The sequence below is a fragment of the Platalea leucorodia genome, assembly GCF_965183815.1.
Source record: "Platalea leucorodia genome assembly, chromosome: 8".
Lineage (NCBI taxonomy): Eukaryota > Metazoa > Chordata > Aves > Pelecaniformes > Threskiornithidae > Platalea > Platalea leucorodia.
In genome coordinates this window covers 53,497,799-53,519,149 of record NC_138830.1, presented here as the reverse complement: position 1 = coordinate 53,519,149, position 21,351 = coordinate 53,497,799, and the positions used below count along the sequence as shown (strand labels likewise).

The following is a 21,351-nucleotide window of genomic DNA, read 5'->3' as shown; positions in this document are numbered from 1 at the left end:
CAGGCTGCAGATTTCGGGAAGAAGCACAGAGGTGACTTTTACTTACAAAACAGGCACTTATTGATTTTGTGATTTGGGAAAGTAGCCTGAAACACCTTTTCTTTTGCAATAACCTCTACTGTGTTTTCTCCTCCTTCCTGTATCTTTTGGCTGACAGATAACCCTGCTCTGATGCCATTTCGGATGTCCCAGTGAGAACTCTTAGAGATGCCTATTCTCTCCGGAGGCAGTGATCAAGACTATAGTAACATTAGCTACACTTCTTGTAATTCCTTGAGCCACTTCTTTCCTGTCTCCGTTGAAACCCCTTCTGTCAAAGGGGTCCATTACCAAAGAGCCAGGAGGATTTACCATCCTGATCAAGTCTCCGCAGTCGATCTAAAGACAGAGATCATGATAAATGTTGGAGGCATCAAGTACCTGCTACCTTGGAGTACTTTAGATGAATTTCCCCTGACCAGACTGAGCAAACTTAAGTTTTGCAGCAGCTACGAAGAAATAATTCAGCTGTGTGACGATTACGATGAAGACACCCATGAGTTCTTCTTTGACAGGAACCCCAATGCTTTTGGGATGATTGTCAGCTTTCTAGCAGCAGGGAAGCTGATGCTCTTAAGAGACATGTGTGCCTTGTCTTTTCAGGAGGAGCTGAGGTACTGGGGGATTGAGGAATCCAACCTGGAGAACTGCTGCTTTCGAAAACTATTTCAAAAACTGCAGGAGTTGGCCGAGGTACGCAAAGAAGAGGAGCTTCGGAGGAGCAAAGAAGCTACATGTGTCTTGGATGAGAAAACCAAATTTGGACAGTTCATGAACAGACTCAGAGATATGGTAGAAAATCCCCAGTCAGGACTCCCGGGCAAAGTCTTTGCTTGTCTCTCCATTCTCTTTGTGGCCACCACAGCTATAAGCCTTTGTGTTAGCACAATGCCAGACTTAAGAGCTGAAGAAGACAGGGTAAGTCAGTCCTTTTTAACTGGTCTAACTACAGAATTAAAAGAAATGTGTCTGTCTTGCTAGGCATACATCATTAAAAGGATAAAAAAGATACAGAAAATCCATAGCGATGAGGTTCAAAACTGTCGCTGGTAATGAAACGGTCTATAACAGAAAATGCAACAATGGCTTAAATTAGTTCTATCGTTTTCAAAGTGATATTCAATTAAGAATAATGTGAACAAAATATTTTACTAATTGTTAGCTAAAATATAGGAAAAAGCTTCTGGACAGAATAGATATTGCAGCTCTCTAATACAGCACTGTTTTTCCTTCTTAAGAAGCAGTTGCTCGTCTAAGTTATGTTAACTTGTTAGCACTGAGACTCTCAAACGGACATTGTGGAGTTTTCTCTTCAATATACTTTACTCTCTAGTTACAAGCAATCTCTTGTTTGGACACATCAGCCAAACAAATATTTTCCTCTGATATCTTTACTTTTAAAATAGCCAGGTTATCTTCCCTTGTGATACTACAGTCAAATATTTGAAGAGGAAGAAATATTCATTAATTTTTATAATGTTATAATGTTACACTTCAATAGTTGCATAAAGATTAAAGGATGAGAGACAGATGAAGTATTTTCACAGATACTGATACTTAAAAGCTGCACCTCCAAAAATCGTAATTCCGTGCTAACAGAATTCTGTATTTGCTCACATATATATGTACATATTGTAGGAGTAATGCCAAATACTAGCTGAACTGCTAACTGCATTTAATCCCTTTTCAAATAAGTCATCCACATTAATTCAGGGCAACTAAACCAAGCCTGTATCATACATGAAGGATCTTCTCTATAACATTGTTGTGAATATTTCAGCATTTTAAAGATTTGTTATTCTAATAATAAAACAGAGGAAAGTAACAATCCAAAGTTATTTCAGATGTAGCAATGTCCAAATTCATCAAATAACCTTGACTAATCTCTTTAATGAATCCTGCACTTCATTTGCAAACTGCCCTTCCAAAAGAGTTGAGGAAACCCGGGTCAAATAAACTCCCTGCCCCAACCACTGCTGTGAGATAAGATACTCCTCAGAGCATTGTATATTGATGAATAAAGTCATTTTTACATTTATAGCACAGCATGGCGTGCACAATACAAAAATCTGTATATATTTCATTGCTCAAGCAGGAAGTCAAAGCAGTACAGTCATGGTGAAGATATGTCATGATATTCAATGTCTTTGAATAAAACTAAGGACTGCACAGAAGGCTGAAACTTAAGGTCATTCCCTGTTCCATTTAACTCCTTGAACGTTAACTTACATTTGCATAGGAAGACCACTACCTTTCAGTAATAAGTCTGGTATTCTTGCAGCCTTCCACAGCTATTACTTTTGGCAGGAAAAACTCTAACACTGTTCCAATGCTTCTTCCAAGGAAGTGCTTTAAATATAGAACATCCTTCTTGCAGCGAGATGTGAAAACATTACAAACGCTGCTCCAGCAAGTGCTTCCTACGAACTTTCTTAATGGAAGTAGCCCCATGCATTTTATCTTAATTTCCCAACCACTGCAGAAAAAGCTTTTATAAATACTTTTCATGCAAAAGAACAAGCACATAATGTTTCAGAGCTCAGCTAGATGTAATATGTTGTGTGTTTTAAAAATAATTAACCGTATGTTAGAAAGGGAAGCATGTTGAGGGTTATAAGTATATCTGGTAGCTGCAGTGCTGCTGCTGTTCCTGGATCTCCTATAAAACACAGATGACATTCCTACTTTGAGATTTGCATATATATCACTACTTTAAAAACAAGCAAACTGGATGCAAACAAGCTCAAAAGATGGAATGTTTAAAGCGCAGAGGAGAGGATGAAGGATGAACTTGAGCAAAGGACCACATTTGTCCAAATATTTGGAAACCTTACATAATTTACACTTACAGCACACTTACAGTCTAATGCACTTTGTCATTGTGTCCCAGAAGCACAGAGCAGAGTATTAAAAGTCCTATTATTTGAATTGTTTAAAATTATGCCAGAGAAAACACAGGGGAATATACGAGACAAAATACTCATGCCTGTGGAAAAGCAGAGCATATGATCTACTAAATAGTAGTTTTTCCATCCCTAAATTCTAAGCCTGCATCACCCAAGACTTTCTTACTGGGATCTCAAAAGAGCATTTTAGCTAGAACTGGACAAATAACTCAGAGAACTTAATTGACTAAAAATACTGCTTCTTGGTTGCGGCTGAGTCATACCCAGGCAAACTGCAACTCTCCGTTGATCTGTACCTCAAAATTGCTCACGGGCTGACCTCTGAACGTGATTCCAAGATGGGGCCACACTTACCAGCAACCTGGGACAGGCATGCAGAATCTGAAATTTTGACTCTTTGGGCTAAACAGAAAGATCACACGATATCTATTTGCTCAGTGACAAAAAAACCAGTCAAATTCCTTCAATAAAGTTTCTGAACAACCTGCAATTCCACACCTGAATTCAAAGATGCCCTATTCTGAGGTTTATTCATTTCGGAGTTAAAGTTTGGTAAAACCTCTATGCATAAATGTGCTTACAAGTACTGCAAGGATCCGTTTTCCAGTGTCACTAACACTGGAAATTGAATTTATCCATTCTGAAATACAAATAAAAAAGGCTTTACCTCTGCTGCATATGTACCACTCTAGGGTCCTTTTTCTCATCATCACAGCCACATTAAGAGAGTGACAACTGGCTGGACTCCAGCTCAAGGAGGATCAGAGTCAAAAAAAAAGGAAAAATAATACAAGGTGACTTCCACTTCGCTCAGAGGCTTGGCTGATCCCACCCTGCAGGCATACAAAATCACTTGTCCTTTTAGCAGTTGTTAAACCACGTCTGCTTAGAAGGGAGAATAGCAAACAGGAGTCCTCGCCATCCGAGGGAAAGTAAAAACTCCAGTCTCTGGGAGAGGGATGGCAAGGAGCCAAGGCAAGAGCATCCGCATCAGGGAAGCCCAGTCACCCTGGCAACCAGAGGGGAGGGAAGGAGCCATCTCTATGGGCAGCAGAAAAGGGAGGGGAGGGATAGCTTAAAGGTAGGAATACAGCCGAAAGTAAAATAAAGAATGAGTTGTTATAATTGATACCATGCACACACTCCAGAAAATGTCAAATGCCATTTAGGAACCTCCTCATTAGATATGAAATTAAAACACAGAGAGATGGGCAAACAATTCTGTAACTATATATCACATAAGCACCCGCCACCGACCCCAACCCAGAGGGAACAGCCCCAGGAGAAGGAGGCCAAGAGTTCAGGAAGACTCTAGAGCAGTAAATGTATAGCTCTAGTGATCTCAAGTTTAAGTCTGACCATGAAACAGATCTACAAAAGGATTTATCATACATGATGCTAAGGGAAGAGGACTCATTAGTAACAAATTATGTTATCTGGGCATAAAACAACTGAAATGTCACATCCTCCAATGGCAATAGATGCTTACCTAGGAGATTTGCATCTGGTCTTTACGGAGACCAAACTGTCTTCAGTAAGGAAGCAAACGTAGTGTCACCAAAATGCAGTAATTGAGGCATGTGTGTACATAGAGATAGAAAAAAAGGCATATTTGGAGGTGAGGAACTCTGTTTATCACTGATCTTAACGGGAAGCCTGAGAGAACTACAGATCTGAACCAGAGACCATGCATGTAGGGTAAGACAGCTGAAGTGACAAAATCTACCAGTATTTCCCTCAAAGGAAGAAATTAAGATTATCCCACTACAGACAAGGCAGAAGTCCCATCAAAGTCCCCCAAAAGTCCCAGTCCCACCTAAGAGATACAATCAGGATCCAAGAGGTGCAACTGAAACAGTCACTGCTCAGCACATCCAACCCAAAGGAAAAAACATAATTATACCAGAGAACTACAGAATAAAACCGCCGCAGACGAGCTTGGACAGGGAGACTGCTTTGAAGCACTCCTCGGATTTTCTTTAGGAAGAGGTATTTCTTTTAATGAGCCCCTAAAATCCGTGTCCTCTAGAGAAATGACTCGGCAGAAAGGATACGGCCAGGTCTTTTCTTCAGGAAGGCAAGCAAATTAAGGTCGGGGGGGGGGGGGGGGGGAGAAGAAGAAACCCCAGACATTTCCATTCCCTGTCCCTCAGCACCGGTAACAACCAAAACATCTTCTCCGAGCGTAGATGGCTCCCAACAAATCACACTTACATGATGTCGTATGGAAGTGTGGTTTAAGAGAGAAGGAAATGTCTATTCTCTGTTCTCCTTCTCTGGTGATCAGTGACCGGTCAGACTTTGTTACTACTCATTTTCGTATTTGTTCTTAACTGACCTTGAGAAGCTTGTAATTGCTTTATGTATTGTATATAACCGAAGGAAACAGAGCCGGCATAAGCTGCAACCAGTATTGTCAGATCTAAGGATTTTATCTTGAAGCTTAGAATATTCATTTTTTTAAAGCTTCCATTCCTGGGGTCGTTTGATTATGTGAAAATCTAATTCCTTTTGAAAGAGCAAATTTTTAGTCTCTGGTTGCACTGAGAATCCAGAAAACATGAACTCAGGAAAAGAACCCAGTACTTAATACATAGAACCATTTAAAATGTTTTTTTCATTCTACACCATCATTCTGGAGGCCCTGACTTATGTTTTTCAACGTTTGATGTTGCTGATGTTGTCTGTACGATACTAAAACCAGTATATTTAGGTTGTACGCCAGTGGAAACTGCCGAGAAACACATTTTTCTTTAAAAGTAAAGTAATTTTACTTTATAGGGGAAAAAAGAATTTATTGGTCTTACAATGAAGAGAAGGAAAATCAAACAAGTATTTGTTTCATCAGGGTTACCACTGCCACATCTAAATGTATTAATTATAAAAATTCACACTGACTTGCATCTAGCCAGTGCAGTATGTGAAGATACGCTTGCAAGAGGTATATCCTGAGTATTCAAGCTATTAAAGCCGTTACAAAAGCATTAGAACGTAAAGCTCCAACCCTGCCCATAACCTGCAGATAGCATTAAATATCTCTAGTGAACTTATTAAAGGAAAACCCAAAGAACTTCAGAGTGACTGGAGGAGATAATAATCCATATGGAGAGTGTCAACGAGGGGAGTATAAACCTAGTTCTGCTGCTCACGTGGTCTGCAAAGATAAGACTCTTCATCAAAGTGTAATTTGGCCAACTGTTAGAAGCAATCACCTTTGGTAAATTGAATATGACAGCTAGATTTTGACAGATACTGCTGGCTACCATTTTTATCGCTTTTAAATAAGTGGTCTAAATATTGATCAAAAACGAATTTTCTAGCTGATTAGCCAGGGCAAAATGATTCCTGCTGAAAAATATCTTTTTCAATGACTAGTACAGAGTACTACTAATGAAGCGGAGCACTATTCAGAATATACCTGAAAAGCCAGGGTATTTCACAGGAACTCAGTGTTCAAACTCACCTTTCAACACAAGCATACATCACACAAAGCACAGCCCAGAACGACTTGCTCTATTGCAAAGAGATTAATGAAATCCTGACTTTCAGGAACACTTCTAATGCTCATATAAAAGCGTAAGACTACAAAGGTGATGTGTACATGACTATAAATATATTGGTATATACATATGACTTGAAAGTATTTGGAACAAAATAAAGCTGGATGTGCTTTGGTTTTATTGCATCTGCTCAGTACATTTTTCAGGCTTCTTATCAGGACACTTACTGCGGACACTCACTCTCCTAAATTATCCAGTCATCTAGTACAATTCTGATTTCTTCTGACCATTTTGATCAACAATGAAAGTATTGCAGCATTTTATAGTAGGAGAACGTGCTTCACCGAAGTACCGAAAAACTCCCAGTCTGCTAGGTGTACTCAGCACAGTAGAATCCAGCTAACTTACTTGCTTCGTGGACTGAATTAGTTAAACTAATAACAATTGAGGAAAGATATGAAATAAGAAGCCGCGAAACAACAGAAATCAGAATATTCAAGCCTGGGACTTTGATATATATAGAAACTATTGCTTTAAGGGATCTGCCTTTTTTTGAGGTTTGCATATCCGTTCAGTAACATCAAAAGCTTTGACCTTGCAATTGCCCCATGCTGAGACTCTGATTTCATAGTTCCATTTTATGAGTAACTGTTTTCCAAGCATCTGCAAACAGAACGGCACATTTCAGCATTCGATCTAATATGTACAACATCGGTGAAGTTCACATGGCTTAAGCCCTGCTCTACACAACCAAAGAGGGGCACCAGTGAGGGGTAGCCGCTGCTCAATATCTGCTTCTCAACTTACCCTCGCTGCCATGGAAAATAATTTTCTTTAGGGAGTCTGGACACTCCACTTCAATGAGTAAATGGATTCTGCATGGTTTCCTAAAGCTGGCTCTGCCAGTACAAGGTCCAATGTTCAGAAAGCACAATTAGACATTATTAGTTTGCCTTACGTTCATCCAGTTTTGGCTGTATCCCAACGGCAGTAAGTCTCCTGGCTTTGCACGCCATCCTGGGGGGACACCCAGCTGTTCCAGCCGCTCTGCAGCGGGCAGTCAATCAACTCCTAGCCAATGTGCCAGCACATGTGTTCCTCACTGGGAACCAGGCTTTCTTTTCCCTTCTGCTGCTTTCAAGTTTGTAATATTTACAATAGGAAAAAATCCTGTTTACTTTCCTCACTTGACTCATCTCAAGGGGTTCAGCACAAATGATTGCTTAATAAATGCCTTCTTTGGGAAGATGGGTATTTCCTCTGAGGGAGGCACTCTATCTTTGGAAAGCGCTCTTTGAAATCAATGCATCCTCCAAGCTCATAGCACTAATGCATCAAGTATTAAAAATAAACCACCACCCAAATTTGTATGTGTTTTAGAAATTCCTCTTTGAATAGGATGGAAATCTTTGAGGACTCTTCAGTCTACTGCTGCAGTCAAATTCACAATCTGGTATTTTAATTCTGAGCAAATCTAATTGCTAATTGCATTGCAGCACCAGGGCTATGAACTGCATATGTTGTGTTTATTCCCACCGTGTCAGCACCTCCTGTTAGCACTAGTATTTTCCCTTATAACACATTCCACCTTATTTGGGACCCCGCTGTAGACCCTGTACTACACAGGTACAATAACAAGTAGTTTTTGCTCCAAAGAACTTTGAACGCAGTGAGGAAGGGAGCAGAGAAGAAACAGTAACAAGGCAAATGACTTGACCAGCAGCAAAACTGGAAATGGCAGGTCATCCTCCTAAGTCTCAGCTAAATACCTTGTCATTTTGACTATATTGTTCTTCACAGTTACAAAACGCAGTCTGTTAAAGTTTACTGGAAAAACAAGAAAAAGATACTACTTCCACATCCTTCTGCTAACACAAACGCTCCGGGGTCACCAGCTCGTTTACATCAAATTCAAATTCTTCAGACTGATTCTCATGGTGTTTACAGAATAAGGACCCAGGCTTAATAGTTAATTGAAATATTTTATTTTAGTTACACTTCTGTCCCGGTCGAGATAATTATGTGTTGGATACAGAGATAATTTCCTTCTATGTCCCTTCTAATGTCCACATTAATATAATCCCAATATTAGCTTAGTTTCCTCAAACGTACTAGTTGTAGTAAATGTGTTCAGAAGTCCAGGCTTCTTTCCCATAAAGCAAAGCGAGTGGGAAATCACTCTTTGAGCAGAATACGCAGCACTCATTTAACAAGCTCATCATTCTGTAAATCGGGTTACAGTCTCTTTCTCAGCAAGCTGTAAACCTTTTGATTTTATTGCATCAGTCTGTAACCATAAATCCAAGTACTGAAGTGATCCATAACATAGGGTTTTCAAGTTCTCCCTAACCATCTTTTGATTCAGCAGAGCATGGTTTAATTATTCAAATAACAGCAGCAATGCGGTCGCAGTGATTCAGCAGTACCTGCAGCACTGCAGCGGATCCCACAGCTCCAGGTACGCAGGGAACACAGACTGGCACAGCACTTACTAACCGAATCATCATTTTACAACCAAAAGGGATCTCTCCCCTGCATCTGTCCATCTCCTGCTGTGGACTGGGATAAGAACCACTTAGACCGGTCAGGTATCTCGGTTCCCTGCACCGAGGTCTTGATCTGCCTCTGCTCCTCCCTAACCACTCTCTAGACTTGTAGCCTCACACTGTAGACACACCGCCTCGGATCTGTGGACAGGCAAGAGCAAGAACCAAAGCTTATTTTTTCACTATTACGTTAGCTTGTATTTTTTTCCACAGAGGGAATTGCCTGGGGAGAAGCTGTAGCCCAGGATGCAGTGCCCATGTATAACCTTGAGAGAAGTGCAAAAGGCTGGAAAACAGCACCCTGCCCAGGAAACGTCAACCTTGGGCATAGAAAGGAAAATTCCTGCGAGTTTTGCTTCTAAATCCTCCACATAGAGGGCTGAATGTTTTTTCTCTGAGTGGGCCAAGAGGCCAGACTGCAAGAAGAGCAGTCTTGCCGAGATAAGCCTCTCTACTAAGTGTTGGACAGCACAAGCGGGCAGAAGGCAGGTTGATAGCCACAATGCAGACCGATCCCATCTGCTACCACTTCAGTGGACACTGGCCTCTGGCCACAAAACAGGCTGCAGATCAGAGGGAAGGATCTGCCTCTACTTGAATGTGCCAAACAAAACCCGGACCTGCCAGGGTAGCTTTAGCAGACGAGAATTGTGACCTTGCATCAGCCATGGAGCCAGGCACGTTTCTGGTGTGAAAGATGATGTTCTGGCAGCCTCTCCTTCGCCTGCAGAATGCTAAGCACGTCCAGGTCCTATTTTAGGGAAACTCTCCTTTAGGACTCCAACAGGAGCCTGAATCAAGAAGAGTCAAGCGTATTGCTTTATGAGCTCCTCCCCTGCTTTGTTTTGAGACTATTTGTTTAGTATGGGTGACTGAACACCAAAACAGCCTTTACTCAGAAGCAATCACTACCGCAGCTAGGGTGGATCTAGCTGGGAAGAGGTTTCAAATCCTTTCTGTCCATCACTCATTTGCTGTATGATGATGAGCCAGCTGGTTTCCATAAGTGTACCCTGGGAATAACAGTGTTTGCATACAGTGGTTAAATAAGTTCTTCTAGCTGCGTTCAAGGACTTTTATCAACTTGGCTTCATAAATAATATTAGTTGTCTTTCTCACAAGTATGCTGTATAAGCAACGTATATACATATTGCTGATGTACATATTGATTTCTGCTCTAAAGCTTTGAAAATATTAATCTCTGTAAGGATGACGTGATTCTGAAATAATCCAAATACTGATCTAGCAGTACTTAGCGAAGTGTTCTACAAGCATCGGTGCAACTTTCACCGTTTAACTAGGAAATAGGTTATTTGACCCAGGAAATGCTTAAAATCACTAACGTCATCATGAACAGGGTTAACCGGCAAGCATAGCAAGGAGATCATGAGGAATGCTGCAGGTTTGCCTGTCTTACATCTCAGACTCCTCCCTACTCACAGATTGTGTGAAATCCCAAATGACACGCCACAGAAACCTGCTTCAGATTGCTGCCAGCGAACCTCCACTTGGTCAGTCACAGCGAGGGCAGAAAGTTGGTACCTATCCAATTCCCACCCCAGTACAGCTGCAGCACAGCACTTCCAATGTAATGGGAATAAAAGGATTTCTTTCCTCATTTTTCCTGAGATTAAGAGAAAATTTGCGTGCCTCCTGATGTTTTCCGATAGTTTCAGTTCCCTTTCTCACACTCTGGAAATTGCTTAAAAAGGATTCTTTGGGGGTTTTATTGTTTTTAAGAATCAGTAACAAAACACGAAGAGTCCATTGCCACAACATAGAGCTGGCGGGGATATAACACCCTTTTCAGAAAAGGGCCAAGCTTTGCTAGCCTGCTGGTAAGTAGTCAGCCACTACCTTGCCATCAAAATTGTGCCACTGATCTCCACGGTGCTCTGCAGAGGATTAGAAAGAACAGATCTGTTCCAGTTGATACTGGTGAGGGGAGCAAAGGTAAAACCTGGCACCCTTTCTATCAACATACAACACAGCCTTCAGCTGCTAACAGGCCAGACAGACCGAGGTTCAAATGCCCGGAATCCTCAAACAGCTTTATAAGAGGAGCATACCAAAGTGTACAATTTGCAAAATACAGATTATCACCCTGTTTTGTGTTTCCTTCAGCATTTACGGAAAAACACCTTGCAATGGACTAAAGGGTAAATATCCACTGCAAAAGGTATTGGGGTAAATCTTTGGCAGTAGGAAATTAATGGGCAGATCAGGTAATGATTCAGAAGAAGTTTTCCAGAGCATATTTTATTTATGAAGTGTCTTAGAGTGCAACCAAGTGGGACACAAATGGTCAGCACAGAGCTGACCCTGAAGGCATAAGAATAGTTCCTTGGTGTTCTCATCCAGTTATCTATAAATAATAATTTTTTTCCTTGTCTAGAAAATGTAACAAAGCGTGTTGCATCTGAAAAACAAGGTGGACTGACAAAATATATATATATTCCACAGGGGAAATTCTGATTCAGTCTCCCTGGGCATTGCTACAATTATTCACACATGTAAAGATATTATTTTCACTAGATGAGACTTATATCTCTTGTAAGATAGGCTAGTGCAGCATAACTCTGAGATCTCGTTTTGTTTATTATCCTAGATGTCATTATGCTTTAACTAATGTTTCTGGTAAACTAAGAGGGCCCTTGGCCAGGAACTTTATCTTATTTATCTTATCTTGTGAGTGGCACATATCTCAAGTTCATTTAGCTTGAATTCACAGTTAGTGAATAAATTTCTCTTCTGTAAACTCACCTGTGCAACTGAGGTCTGAGATTTAGCCACCACACGTTACCTTGGCCAGTCCTGGCCTCAGAGGTGCCGAATTCCTGAACCTCAGATCCTCTGGAAAAAGGTGCTGCAAGAAAGCTGCAGTAACACTTCCCAGAGTTACACAATTTCTCACCATTAGAAATATTACATTGCAAGCATTGTCCCTACAGAAATCCAACTTGCTTTAGTTTTTGTAAGGAGTGCGCAATAAAAAGCAAAATTTATTGAATTCTTGATTATAAAAATATATAAATTTGACTATATAAACCTACAGTTCACCCACGCTTTAAAACTGCAGCCCCAGTCCCTTACACCTCAAAACAGACAAGGGCCAAAGAAAGGCAAGGATGGAACGACTTCATGCAAAGACTGAGGCAGGCAGAATTCCTCAGGATGGGAACAAGCTACGACAGTGACTGCAACAGAGGTCTACAAAAATCGCAAATGCCAGGAAACGAGTAGATGTCAATCGAGCAACCAGTGTCCCTTCCAGTGGCAGAGCTTAGGGGCATCGGATGAAACTAAGGGGAACCTACTTCAAAGCAAAGAGGTGACTCTCCATGCGACAGGCAGCAGACAAAAGAAAGGCCAAATTTTATAGAAGAGCAATCCGGTTTGCTTACACGAACACGACCTTCAGCTCAGGAAGCTCTGGAGTGGAAAATAGAAGCTGGGCGATTGGCCTTGGGCATCTGTTTTCTCAGGCTGTTGGAACAGGGCACTGGGCTAACTGTACTCAGTACTGCCGTTCTTATATTTTATTATGAACCTATTTTTTCATATCTAAAGAAAAGTTAATAGAAGTACCCTAAAACGAGCAATTTTACTGTAACACTATAAACATTCCAACGCATAAGAGAACCCAGAAAATGAGCCGTTGCCTTACACAGCGGAAGGCGATAATGAAAAGGAAGCACAAATTGCGTATTATCTCCAGTGGTACAGAAGTTTGAAACAGCCACTTTGCTTCTTTGAGGTGGTTTATAAATTTAAGAGATCACTCAATATTTCAGGCACCAGGCTCAGTATATGCCTTTTTACATACAAAAGATTGCTTCCTTCATTGCTGAGCCAAATGCTTTTTTCATAAGTAAGATCAATACCAGGCACTTATTTTATTGCATTTATATTATATGTTGTAGAATTTCAACTTGAGACAAGTTCCATAAATCCTGATAAATTCTTGCATTGTTCAAAAGTAAATCTGCAGGATGAATAGAGCATAAAGAGTTAGGTACTCACTCACCACTGGATCTGTGATAACTCTTCTCCCGTCAGAGTCAATGATAGCTTGAGTACTGACTGACGCTACAGTAGTGTAAGACATATCAGAGGGGAAAAAGCCCACCCAAAATATGTTGTGGTCAGTTGTAAGTAAAACTTCATCTTCCCCTCATATTCATAGTCAACACCATACTGGCTCGGAACTTTTATAGAATCATAGAATCATCTAGGTTGGAAAAGACATGTTGGAAAATCATCGAGTCCAACCGTTAACCTAGCGCTGCCAAGTCCACCACTAAACCATGTCCCTAAGAACCATATCTACACGTCTTTCAAATACCTCCAGGGATGGGGACTCAACCACCTCCCAAGATCATCCTAGCAAGGACAGTTTTGAATGGTACTTCAGGTGCAAAAATGCAGACAGGAGGAAAACGGAGTCAGTGACAAATTTTACTCAAAGACCTGAAAAGCTCAGCTCAGAATTCTGCTCTAGTTAATGGCAAGGTCAAGAGAGGGAGCCGTTTGTTGGGTTTTGTGTTGGCAGGCACTGATCACTAGAATTTCCCAAATGTGTTTGCTTTGTTCAGAAAGAGGAACTATATAGAAGTCATTGTAGCACAGAAATTCCTTTATTGGCTATTTATGCAAAAAAATCCTTTCATGGATCAGAGTATTTGGGCCATAATTTGACAGTTCACTGAAAGTAACTAACATCTAACAGGAATCTGATGACAACAGCAAATCTAAAATCTACCACTGACATAGAGGCACCCATATTTTGGTGAGAACATAGTATTTGAATAACACAGCATGTTATTCTGCCTGCTCTTTGGACAACAGCTGTAAGTGGAACATAAAGCACTCAGATCTAAAAATCATCAAAAATACTGGGAGAATATTGGCTTTGGTACTTAATATTTCCTCTTTTTCCCTCTTATTCCAATATTCCCCGCTTTTGAACAGGATGTTCAAAAGGATCAAGAATCTTCAAGGAGACTGACATTAGAGAGGGATAGTCTATATAACCCATATCACATATATTACATAATATATACAAATATTCTTAATATATAAAACATTCACATACAAACTCACTGGATGAAATCTATCTCCCAATGTGAAATCACTGAGCATATTCTTATCAAATCCCATAGAGCCAAGGTCTTAGACTCTCTTTCCAGACACTGGTGACAGAGAAATAAAGACAGGCAGAGAAAGAGGCTTGGAAGTTTCTGGCAGATGTTGTATAGGGACTGACTCAATCACGGTACGTCTACACTATGTAATGGAGTGAAATGGCCCTGCTGCGAGAGGGTAGCTCAGCTGCATTATTTCTAGGGCTCGAGTTAGTCACCTCCACACAGAACTACTCTGCCGCATGGATAAATCAGTTCCCTCTGAGAGAAACGGGGCTGGTTTTGCTGCAGGCCTTCACGTAGTGTAGGCATGTCTGAAGCAAACAAATCCTTCTTTTTCTGTCTCTTCTGAAAAAAATGAAGCATAGAATTCTCTGCATTAGTCACAGTGTCAGAGAGTGTGATACTGTCACTCTTGTTTGCTGCAGCAGAAGATGGGACCGTGGTTTGAATCATATGCAAACACTTCTGAAATGTCTTTTGCAAAGTACATAAAAAAGACAAAGTGTGCGAACAGGGGAGAACTCACCGTCCTCTACATCCACAACTATGCACAAAGGAGAAATAAAATGCACAGCAACATTCCTGAAAAGTTTGATTTGAAGGGTGCTCTTCTGAAAAATGAGATACACATTTAGGAAGCTGACTGCACAAATTGCTTTCTTTAAATATATATAACTTTCCATGGGGAATACTGAGGCAACCGAGGATGGTGAGAAGAAAAAAAATCTCCCAACCAGTCCTTACAATGCTACACCTTGAAATTTCACACTCAATTCAAAAGACGCCCTAGAGCTTAATGGTTAAAACTTCCAGCAAACAAAATTGCTTTTCTTGTATTTTCCAAAGAAGGAATAGTGAAAGCTACATGATGATCTGAGAGCAATGTCACCTGTAAATGTATAAAGGTAAATAACAGATACACTGGAAATTCAGCCCAGTTAACAAAAAATAAAATAAATCTTGATGGGAACACTGAATAATTCACAGGCCACATCACCGGAGTGACCACAGGCAGGTCTGTGCAGAGTCCAGGCAGCACTGCACAAATAATTTACAACTTGGAAAAAGTGAACACTGCATAACACAACTGCTGATTGCAAGCCATCTCATCAAGCCAAGTCAGCAGCTCTGCAAGCATCAATGCACTCTAGGCAATGCCATGGCAATGACTTCAAGTGGGGCTATAACCTGATCCTGTACGCGTAACTCTAGCAGGGCCAAGTCTTCATTACCTTTTGCGATGTTTACTTTAAGAGATAAATTATGACCTTGACAGTCTACTGTTCAGAAAGAGGAAAAATCCCCAAACGGTGCTACAGAGCTAAATTGTTCTGAGGGTTAGACACAGTAAAACACGTACGTAAGGGATATGTTACCATTTTACCTGGGGAGCCTCAGATAGCCAATGATATAAACGCCACCCAAACAAAAAGACTTGTTAATCCCAAGAACAGCAGTAATTCTATCACAAGGGACATTCTAACAAACCTACGTTGCATTGCAATGCAGATGGTAACTGAACATTGGTAATAAGTTTAATTAATAGTAGGGGTATGTGTTTCCCATGGCGTTTTTAATCAATATTGCTCAGGAAATTTGGCTGAGAATGGATAACACTGTATGAGGAACTGTTCCTCTAAATTGCTTAATTTCAGAGACAGGCTATCAGGAAAGATGCACACAGCAGCCCTGACTTCATTCTACAGAGGTTACAAAAAAGCCTTTCACGAACCGAGAATCTACAGTTATTCCTGAATAACACGTGGCCGCTCTGCCTCCCCAAAAGGAGGTTCTTTCTCTGCCCAGATCCTCCTTCGTCATCCCTAGTTCTGCTTGATCTTCCACAGTGTGAACATCTCAGAGAGGCAAATCCCTGTTCAGCAAGAATACATGGAGAAGACTCTTTAAGCTTGCTAAGCCTTCATGTACCAAAGCCGTAGCTGGAAAAAGCCATTTGCTAAATATTAATTTTCAAGGAGCTTAAAAATCTAAAATGAAATTACCGCCTTCTACATTTGGGTTTTCTGGAACATGCAGTGACAACCCAGATTCTGAGTCCAGCCCGGAATTTCAAAGGGTTGCGACATTAGTCAATCCCGTTCCCAGTTATAGCTGAAATTTCTCACCTTCACCAAAAACTCAAACCCCGTACACTTCATATCCCACTGTTTCGATAGTGTGCTCAGCAAAGAAAAGCACACAAGGATGCCTCAAAGTCAGCCAAAGTCCATGAAAGACTTCAGTTCACTTGAACTGGTTTTGGATTAAAGCTATAATCCAAATATTTGCACCGATGCAAGAACTTAATGTAAACAGCAGCATGCCACTGTGAAAATAGCACACAAGTCCCTGCTGGGTGGAATTCTTCAGTAAACTTATTCACAATGCTTAAAAGCAGAAAACCCAGCATTAGTCCAATCACAAGACTAGGTTTCTTAAGAACATATTAATTCTCTGTACAGGTACGGGAATGTATTTATCAATAGGATATACAGGGTGTGTAAGAAAGCAGTGACACCAGTACTGAAAGCCAATGTGTTCCTTTCAGGGGGAGGTGTCCGGCTGCCAAGCAGTACATGCTGCTTTCATTGCTATTTCTTACCTTCTATAAAGCAAAAAGTGGTGGTGGGACCTGATTTGTTTTCTGCCAGGTGAAATACAGTCAGCAGACACTTGTGCATATGAAGGAGGCCGTACGTACACCTCAGTCCCTGCAACCGATGTGTCCCTCTGTTAGCTCGCTCTTTGGATGGATGTAACCTAGTGGCTGCCCATCACTAACAGACAAAGCTCAATGTAGTCTCTTGCTTACCCAAATAATTACAAGTTAATTTACATTTGCCTCTTCATTTCACTGGAATAAACCAAAAGTATAATTTTTTAGGCTCAGCTCAGGAAAATAAAAAATGTGAATCCAAGGTAGTTCAACTAAAGCCAAAGTTTTTTGATACCAAAACTGAGAAAATACTGCTTGTAGCATGTGGCCTCAATACTGGGAGAGGATTCTTCAAGGCAAGTTTCACCTACTCGGTGAATATTTATTTTCCTTTAGATTAAAACATTTGCATGTACAGAAAGAAACATGATTTATAGGTGGCATAACTGAGCCAAGGATCCAGATGACTTAATGAACATCTCTGAACCACTTTCAATTGCCCCAGAGTACACAGCATTTGTGAAAGCACCACGCACCGAGCAGCACCTGAAGTTTACAGAGACATTCAAACATTAATCTTTCTTTTGAAGAGAAACTGATTTTTGTACAGGCTTATAAACCAGTCAAGTTTAAATTAATTTCTCTTTGAGAGCAGAAAGTGGGACTTATTTGGGAATTACAGGCTGCATGCCAAAAAAAACAGAATACAGAAACGAGTTTCATTCATTTAGACTGGAAGAAGCAACATCATAAAAATAAGCAGGTAGCTCTATCTGTTCATTCCGATATTTCACGTGCTCGTTACCGTCTGTACACCATTGAAAGATGGCAGCCATTCGACCACCTGCTAGCTGGGATTTGTTCAGTTCTGATACCAGTGACTCAAGCAGATATATATTGCGTCTTCCTTAGTGGTTTTGGATGCTGGTTCACAGACTGTTCTTTTATTTAATTCTCTTTTTGTTTTGTGTCAGGGCGAGTGTTCCCAGAAGTGCTATTACATCTTCATCATAGAGACCATCTGTGTGGCTTGGTTTTCCCTGGAGTTCTGCCTCCGATTCATTCAGGCAAGGAGCAAGTGTCAGTTCTTCAAAGGACCCCTAAACATCATTGACTTCTTGGCTATTTCCCCCTATTACGTTTCCCTCATCTTCTCAGAGGATGACTCAAATGAGGAGGATGACAGGCCAAGCAGCAACACATATTTGGAGAAGGTTGGTTTGGTGCTACGGGTTTTACGTGCCTTGAGGATCTTGTATGTAATGCGCCTTGCCCGACACTCCTTGGGCTTGCAGACTTTGGGCCTCACAGTTCGGAGATGCACACGGGAATTTGGCCTGCTTTTACTCTTCCTATGCGTGGCTGTCACTCTGTTTTCTCCTTTGGTCTATCTCGCTGAGAACGAATCTGGGAAGGTGCTTGAATTTACAAGCATACCCGCTTCTTACTGGTGGGCTATCATTTCAATGACCACTGTGGGGTACGGAGATATGGTACCACGGAGCGTCCCAGGCCAGATGGTGGCTCTGAGCAGCATCCTCAGTGGGATTCTCATCATGTCTTTTCCTGCAACATCAATATTCCACACTTTTTCCCATTCCTACTCAGAGTTGAGAAAAGAACATGAACGACTGCAGTCTCGGCTAAACAGAGTAAAAAATGCCAACCACTCTGGTGAGAGCGACACCTTCAATGAGACAGACAGCTTGATCCTGGAGGATCAAGCATCACCAATCAAATACATTTACACAGGGAACTAAGCCTGGTTGTAAAACGTTCCCAAGAACACAAATAGAAATATACACATACGTATGTCAACATAATACACAAAGCAAAGCAACAACATAGGTTACGATGCTAATTTTCTCTGCCAGCATAGGTATGATAAGCAGTCAAGCCAACGCAGCTAGTTCCAACACATCATTACGGAGCTGGAGGTCTTGAGAATGTCAAAAGTCAGAGTTTATTCAATAATACTCATTCTTCTCTATGACTAATAAGAATAAACCTTGTCTCTGCCAGTCTTGTATCCTGCTGAATACCTAATATTGAACAAGTAACAAACAAAACTGCTTCTGTTGGCACAAATACACTTGTTATTTTGTTTGCCTTTGAGTTTCCAGTGTTCTTGCAATTAACATCTTGAGTCAAGCATTAGAATGGATTCTTTCAGGGCTACGCACCAGTGTTGTTTATACAATGCTCATCCACCAGGCATACAGAATAAGCCTCGATACAAATCTGAATTCTGTATCTAAAGCTACCAATAAGCTTAAAATAAAAGCACTGTATGTGAAAGCTTTCAAAGTTTGCCTGTAGCCAGACGATCAATCTATAAATAACAAATGGCACTGCTATTGTATGAAATACACAGTGTTTGCAAGAGAATTTGCTTGAAATGCAGTTGCGGTCTGCGAACTGTAAACATTTCATACTAGACAGCAAAAGTTTTCAAATTTCTTTTTCATATATTTATTTAAAATAATAACGAGGAATAAAAAACCCAAGCTTATTGACCATATTAAAAAGAGTTGGTGTTATCTTTTTTATTGAATGGTGATGGCTTCTCTGGAGGAAAGATAAAACCCAGAGTTATTGAAAATAAGATGACAGCTCAGAAATATCCAAAAGTGTAACTAGTAAAGAATGAGGTGAATGATTGCTGGAGAGGCAGTGGGAGTGATTTCCTAATGCAAATGGCAGACGTCCCTTTTGGGATGTCCAAGTATAGCCAGAAGAAAGCAACAGGACTACACAGAAGTCAACAACGCTACTTCATGGGATAGTCTAGATGATCTTTTACAATTTGACCTTTTAGATGCTGTGAATGCAGTTAGTGAAGACTGATACCGAGCCACGAAGGCCAGGTCTGTGCACGCACCTGTGTGTTTAGGGCCTGCGTCAGCTCACAGGTCCTCAGTTTGTAAGCAGCCCTGTTGACACCCGCAGAACTTTGACACGCTGAATGCTGGGCAGATATTTAAGTGCTGAGATGAATCAAGGCCTAAATTATTTTTTAATCAGATTTTCAGCTTTCATTACTCCATTTCTTAAATCTTACCAAGGTCCCCCTGACCTTGTGATGGAGCAAAGCTCAGTGAAGTGACGATTCGGTTCCAGTTTTCAGCAGGCACCATTCTTTCCCAGCACGGTGCGGTTTGGAGCTCCGGGGTTACCTCCAGGCGCTGTGACCTGTCTCCCACGCGGACACACAAACACGGCCACTTGCAGAGTTACGCAACTTCATGCAGGCGTTGGGGAGTTTTGGGTTTTAGATACTGTCCTCGCTGTGCTGCATAGCTTAAGTACAGAAAAGCACAGTTGTTGGCACAATTTGGATCACGTGACTCAAATTAATCTCTTGGATTTATCTTGCTATTGACCCTATGATTTAAATCAGAGACACTGTAGCGGATTATAGATGGGATGTTCCAACACAACTGGAACAAGTCGACACCAGATGACAGGCATTTATATTTGCCACATAAATGGTGGCATTTCTGCTGGTTAATGCATAGGTCCATCTGATTTTTTATTTTTCACAGTTAGCATTTATTTTTTGCCAGCAATTCTCTACAACAGGACTACTTACACGGTAAACCAGATAAAATCCAACCCCAATCTGGACCGTGACCCAGACCTCTCCGGGGTCCTACGCGTGGTGATGCTACCTGTATTTCTCTGGGAGAGTCTATATTTCTTAACCGTTATCCCAGTTTCTTAGGAAAAACAATGGCGCGCTGCCACAACACCCAGCAGAGCCCACTTCTGCCCCTCTGCTCTGGCAGAGCCCAAGACAGTGCTTGCTCCTTGCTGACTGAGCCCTGCTAGGACACGTACCCTGACGCAGAATAGCCACCTCTTTAAAAAGACATTTCTCCCCACTGACATGCTCTTTGGAAATACAAACAATTACGTAGTGCAACTGATTTGCTTTTTCTAATTGACAGTTTTCTTGCTAGTTCAGGAGTTAGATCAACACGGTCCCACGGAAAATTAGCCCAGCCACATTGCTCTAAACATCCAGACAGCTGAAAAAATATCGGAGCTTTTACTGCCTGAGTAATTATAACAGCTTAATGTCCAACAGGTTCTGTGATGTCGGTGGGGTTGTGGACATCGCATGCATCCACATTCACAGCCATCCAAATCCTGACTCAGTCAAGCCTTTAAGCTTGTGTAAGTTCTTCCAAAACACAATGGAAGAATGTGCTGAAACGTGGAGGTAAAACAAACAAAAAATCAGTGTTTAACAGTGAAGTAAGTGCTTGTACTTTCAGCAGAATCGGAACTATAACATATATTTCTATTTCTAACTTAATCTCTTCCTATAGCTTGGTCTGGGCTGCACCAGCTTTCACAGAAAATGTCCTTCATGATTCATTGTGTTACCAGGGAGGGAAAAATATGTTGGGAGGAACATTTAGTTCCTGAGTAACTCAACTGAGTAACAAATTCAGAACAAGCAGTTACAATTAGCAGATACTGTTGTTGCCAAGATCATATCATTTCATAACCAGACTTAATTAAAAGAGCAGTTTAGGTGCCTGGCATCCA

General features: G+C 41.0%; 1 protein-coding gene across 1 annotated transcript; it reads left to right on the top strand.

Moving 5' to 3' along the window:
• Positions 1–207: 207 nt before the first annotated feature.
• Positions 208–18,554, top strand: KCNG4 (potassium voltage-gated channel modifier subfamily G member 4; the record flags this gene model as incomplete). The annotated part of the gene is made up of 2 exons (XM_082319180.1): positions 208–957; positions 17,769–18,554. The coding sequence occupies 2 exons, from the start codon at positions 208–210 to the stop codon at positions 18,552–18,554; spliced, it is 1,536 nt and encodes a 511-aa protein (XP_082175306.1).
• Positions 18,555–21,351: the final 2,797 nt, after the last annotated feature.